The sequence below is a fragment of the Cydia strobilella genome, chromosome 19 (assembly GCF_947568885.1).
Source record: "Cydia strobilella chromosome 19, ilCydStro3.1, whole genome shotgun sequence".
In the NCBI taxonomy this organism is placed as follows: Eukaryota; Metazoa; Arthropoda; class Insecta; order Lepidoptera; family Tortricidae; genus Cydia; species Cydia strobilella.
Window position 1 is genome coordinate 11,618,890 of NC_086059.1, and position 4,513 is coordinate 11,623,402.

General features: G+C 32.8%; 1 protein-coding gene across 2 annotated transcripts in view; it reads right to left on the minus strand.

Moving 5' to 3' along the window:
- LOC134750185 (sex-lethal homolog) overlaps window positions 1-2,931 on the minus strand; it is a 41,329-nt gene extending 38,398 nt beyond the window's left edge. The window contains exons 1-2 of one of the 2 annotated variants that reach the window (XM_063685310.1): window positions 2,798-2,931; window positions 1,347-1,515 (exon numbers count right to left, since the gene is read on the minus strand). In XM_063685310.1, coding sequence (XP_063541380.1) covers window positions 1,347-1,427 — 81 coding nt within the window. In that variant the 5' untranslated portion in view covers window positions 1,428-1,515; window positions 2,798-2,931. The remainder of the gene's footprint in view (window positions 1-1,346; window positions 1,516-2,797) is intronic. The other variant, XM_063685312.1, reaches the window with a different exon arrangement.
- Between the last annotated feature and the right edge of the window lie 1,582 nt (window positions 2,932-4,513).

The following is a 4,513-nucleotide window of genomic DNA, read 5'->3' on the forward strand; positions in this document are numbered from 1 at the left end:
TAAAATTATACTTGTTTTGTTACGTAATATCTAAATAACAAGTATTGGTTTCTATTAGCACGTTTTCTCATCTTGCCTTTTAATAATGAGGTCGCGAGCGTGCGTCACGGGTAATATGTGAAGAGAAGGGGCTGTTTTTAAAAATTCATCAAAAAATTATGGTGGTAAATTATACAAATTGATGTATAAGAATAGTTTCAGCAAATGTTGTAAATTGTTCAAGTATCCAAATTACGTTGAAATTAAGTCGATTTTTCAGAGAAATTGTAACTTGTTTTGAAGTAATTTCTGGAGAAAATTGAATTCGTTTAACTTTCATTTCCTCGAACTCTAAGTCATATAACAAAAATGTAATCTGATAAAGGCCAAGTACAGAATATGTGTAATACAAATTTACCATTTTTAGCAGTCCAAACTTTACGAAATTTACAAATAAGAGCGACAAAATCAGTGCTTTACGCGCGTTTACCTAAACGTCCTTCAGAAAAAAAATCATTACTAATTTAGTGAGTCTGTTTTCAAAAAATTGATCTGATAAAAGGCAAGATAAGAAGACGTGCTAATAGAAACCAGTACTTGTTATTTCAATTTGGTAACAAAAGGTGTACAATTTCATCGAAGAAATCTATCAATTTTACATTTTTGCGACTAAAATCGACACCGGCCTCTTAAGGACACAGTTATAAGTGAGATCGAGAAAGAGATATGCTGACCGGAGACCGGACCAAGATCGCGGTCCAGTATGCTGGTCCGTTACGGCCTTTAACTCTAACATTGTATAATAGTAATTTTCTAAATACTTAATACCTATACACCATATTGATATATTGATTATGAATAGGTCTTAATTATCTTAATTACATGAACTATTTTGCTAATTACAGCCACAGTATCTCGGCTATTCATAAAGCTTTGTCCACATTCAGGGCCTTTGATTTTCAACGTGTGACATTGTATGCCAAATTGAAGATGCAAAATTAAAATTAAAATTGTTCTGGTGTGGACATAGCTTATTTCTACCTATCATTTTGAATACATGTGTGATATTAATACTTAACTATGATGATAATGTATTGTGGTTTAGTGTAAATGATTAAAGGTATCTCCATGCCCATTTGTGGCTTTCTTGTTTGGAACTATTTGAAACAACACAATCAACTATGACCAACAAGTTGTGTCACAAGAAAATGCTGTCATTTATAAAAAATACTACTATGGGATGGCTTGAAACTGACTGTCATATTATAAATTTTCAAAAATAACTTGTGACACAATTTGCTGGCCAATAACATCACTTAAAAATAAATGAAGAGTAATGAACAGAGTAAAAAGAGTAAACTACTCACATTCTCCAAAGAGTTGAAACTCCTGTCCCAACTACTCACTGGTGTCCCACCGAACAGGTATCCGGGGTATCGTTCACTCATCACTACTGCGGAGTTACACTACTATAATATTGAGCAACTAATTAACACTTCATTGTGATCTTAACGTAGTTAACTTCTTATTGATTACCTGGAAAAAATATGAATGGTTTAGTTTTAGCCGCATAAGCTGAAGGCGGTTCAAATCCGGTCTCTGTCACTGGAGGGCTTCGCCTGTTTTTTTTTGTACGTAAATTATATTTCAGTCTTAGTTATTTTAGTCTTTTAGTTACAGTGTATATGAATAGTTTTGTTAATAATTAGTTTCAAAATACATTTTTTGTTATCATTTATTTTAAAATTGTTGTTTACCAAATTACAAAGTTTGTAAGCATTTGACGAAGGCTGTGTTGCTGATCACAAACTATGAATGGACTTGTTTTTTACTGATAATAAATTAATCATTTACAAAGAAAATCCTTTAAGCATAATTTGTGAGTACCTATTTAGAAGTCATATTTATTTATAGCTTGTGACAAAAGGAGAAATAATAAAAGGATACTTAAATCTTTTGCATGCTTTTTAGGATTCTGTTTTAATTTAATTTAAGATGTTTAAATTAATTTAATAGGTTCATTTTATCAATCAATCAATCAATTTTTTTAATTTTAACGGTTATAATCTAATTTATTTATTTTAATTCATTTTAATTGTAATTTAAACAATGTTGTAATTTTAATTTCTAAAGATGATTGAAATTTAATTTTAATATTTTAATGTAGTCTGTTTTTTCATTCCGTAGACTAAAATGATGTTTCATGTGTATGAGATGACATTTCTTAGTACCACATGAAATGTCAATTTAGTCTACGGAATAAAAAAAGAGAATATAATGTAGTAATTAGTTTTAATGTATATAAGATTGTATTTGATATGTGATATATAGATTCCGAATTGTCCGAAATAAATGAATTTTATTTTTATTTTAGGGTTCCGTACCCAAAGGGTAAAAACAAACCCTATTACTAAGACTCCTCTGTCCGTCTGTCTGTCACCAGGCTGTATCTCATCAACCATGATAGCCGTCTACTTATCTAGTTGAAAATTTCACAGATGATGTATTTCTGTTGCCGCTATAACAACAAATACTAAAAAGAACGGAACCTTCGGTGGGAGAGTCCAACTCGCACTTGTCCGGTTTTTTTACCTTTAAGGCGTTAGTGAGTCAAGCTTCCACAATGCTTTATTGTCCTAATGATTGTGGTTATGAAAAAAATGCAAAAGAAGGTCAAAAGTTATGTTAATTATAAATATTATAACTGTAAAACTAATAAAGGCTTGAAATATTTATATGTACTTATTATGTTTCAATATTACAAATAATGTATCACTGCCCGTATATTGGGTAAATAACAATGAAGAATTGTACTCACGTTTAATAATATAACAAATAACTATAATCGCGTTATTTCTTGATGCTTCAGTTACAATCTTGTTAACAAATTTACCCAAATTCTTTACTTGCGATGCACGATTTTTTGTGACAGTTGTTGAAGGCAGAGGGAGGTGTCCCAAAATGAAAATACCCCGATATATTTACTTTTTTTTAATGAACATTAAATAAGAACACTATGAATAAAATGAGGCTAATAAAAATCAAGGAACAATAAAAAATTGCATAACCAATTTGGGATAGCCAGATTCCTCAAAGTTAAAGAACTTTGGAGAAAATTCTATATTGAAAATCTTGTAGTGCCAAATAATTCTATATTAGCTGGTAAATTGTCCCATATGCATAAACATGTCATCGTGTTCAAAAAATAAATATTACAGCAATTTTCAAGTAACAATTTCTTATGATTAATTTACCCACACAGCTTAGTAAGTTTACATATAATGGCAACTCCAATATCCCAGTTGTCAATTTCCAGCTTTGCCAACTGCCAACAACTGCAATTTTTGACACAGAGAGTTGCGTTTTGTTTTGACTTTTCCATAAGCGCGCATCAAAAGATTAGCGCTTGAACCGTCCAGACGGCATGATCACATTGGCGACAATATATTATTGCGTCCACAGCATCTAATTTGATTTGAAAACTGTCCCGTCTGGACGGGGTTTGATACATCTTACTTATAAAGCCCCTCCACACTCGTGCGCGTATCGCGGCGCGAAGCCGCGAACGCGTGTGGAGTCTAGTTCGCTAATCAGCGAAATCGACTCCACCGTACTTATAGTTTGGCCCGACTTCAGAGACAGTCTGGCTAATGAAAGATGAACCTGCAAAAAAGCGGTAATTTCAAAGAATCTGTAGCAGGCCACTCTTTGATTACAAGGATTCCATAATCTTAATACTTTTTATGATTTCTAAATTAATACAGTAATTAATATTTTTCCGGGCTTTTGGTTTCGGAGTTTTGCTTACGAAACTAATAAAGAACAAATTTGAAATTGCCACGTCATATGTGAAAACACATCATATGTGAAAATTTCAACTGTCTAGCTATCACGGTTCATGAGATACTGCCAAGTGACAGACGGACAGACAGACAGCGGAGTCTTAGTAATAGGGTCCCGTTTTTACCCTTTGGGTACGGAACTCTAAAAAAACTATACTCGTCCTTTTCTTTTGGGTGCTAGTACTAGTATAAGACAAAGAAACAAAGAGTATGATTCTCTCTGTCTATGTTTGAAATGAGACAGGCCTTTGACAAACTGTATTATAATAAAGCAAAATATTTAACTGTTTAGTAATTTTTAACTGTTAACGGCGTCAATCTGATCTAGTGTCTACTCGTACACAATTTAATCTATTAGATTTACGAGTATGGTGAGATTCGAACTCTTGAAATTAAAATGCCCCCAGCCCTAACGCGTAGCGTCGAAAATTGGCATTATTGTGTCCGCATCTCCATTTGATCGGTCAAAATCTTAAATTGAATCAAGTGGGGTAGGCGAGCAAATTTCATTTTACGTCCACACCACCTGATTTCATCAGGCAATTTAATCAGATTGGATGAAAATTGTCCCGTTTAAGCAATGTTAAGTTAGCAATGTGTTTGCAATTTTGCATAACAAAACGCAAACTGGTTGTTCGATTTCCGCTTGTTTTTTCACTGACACATTTCCGGAGGCCATTAAATGGCCGCCA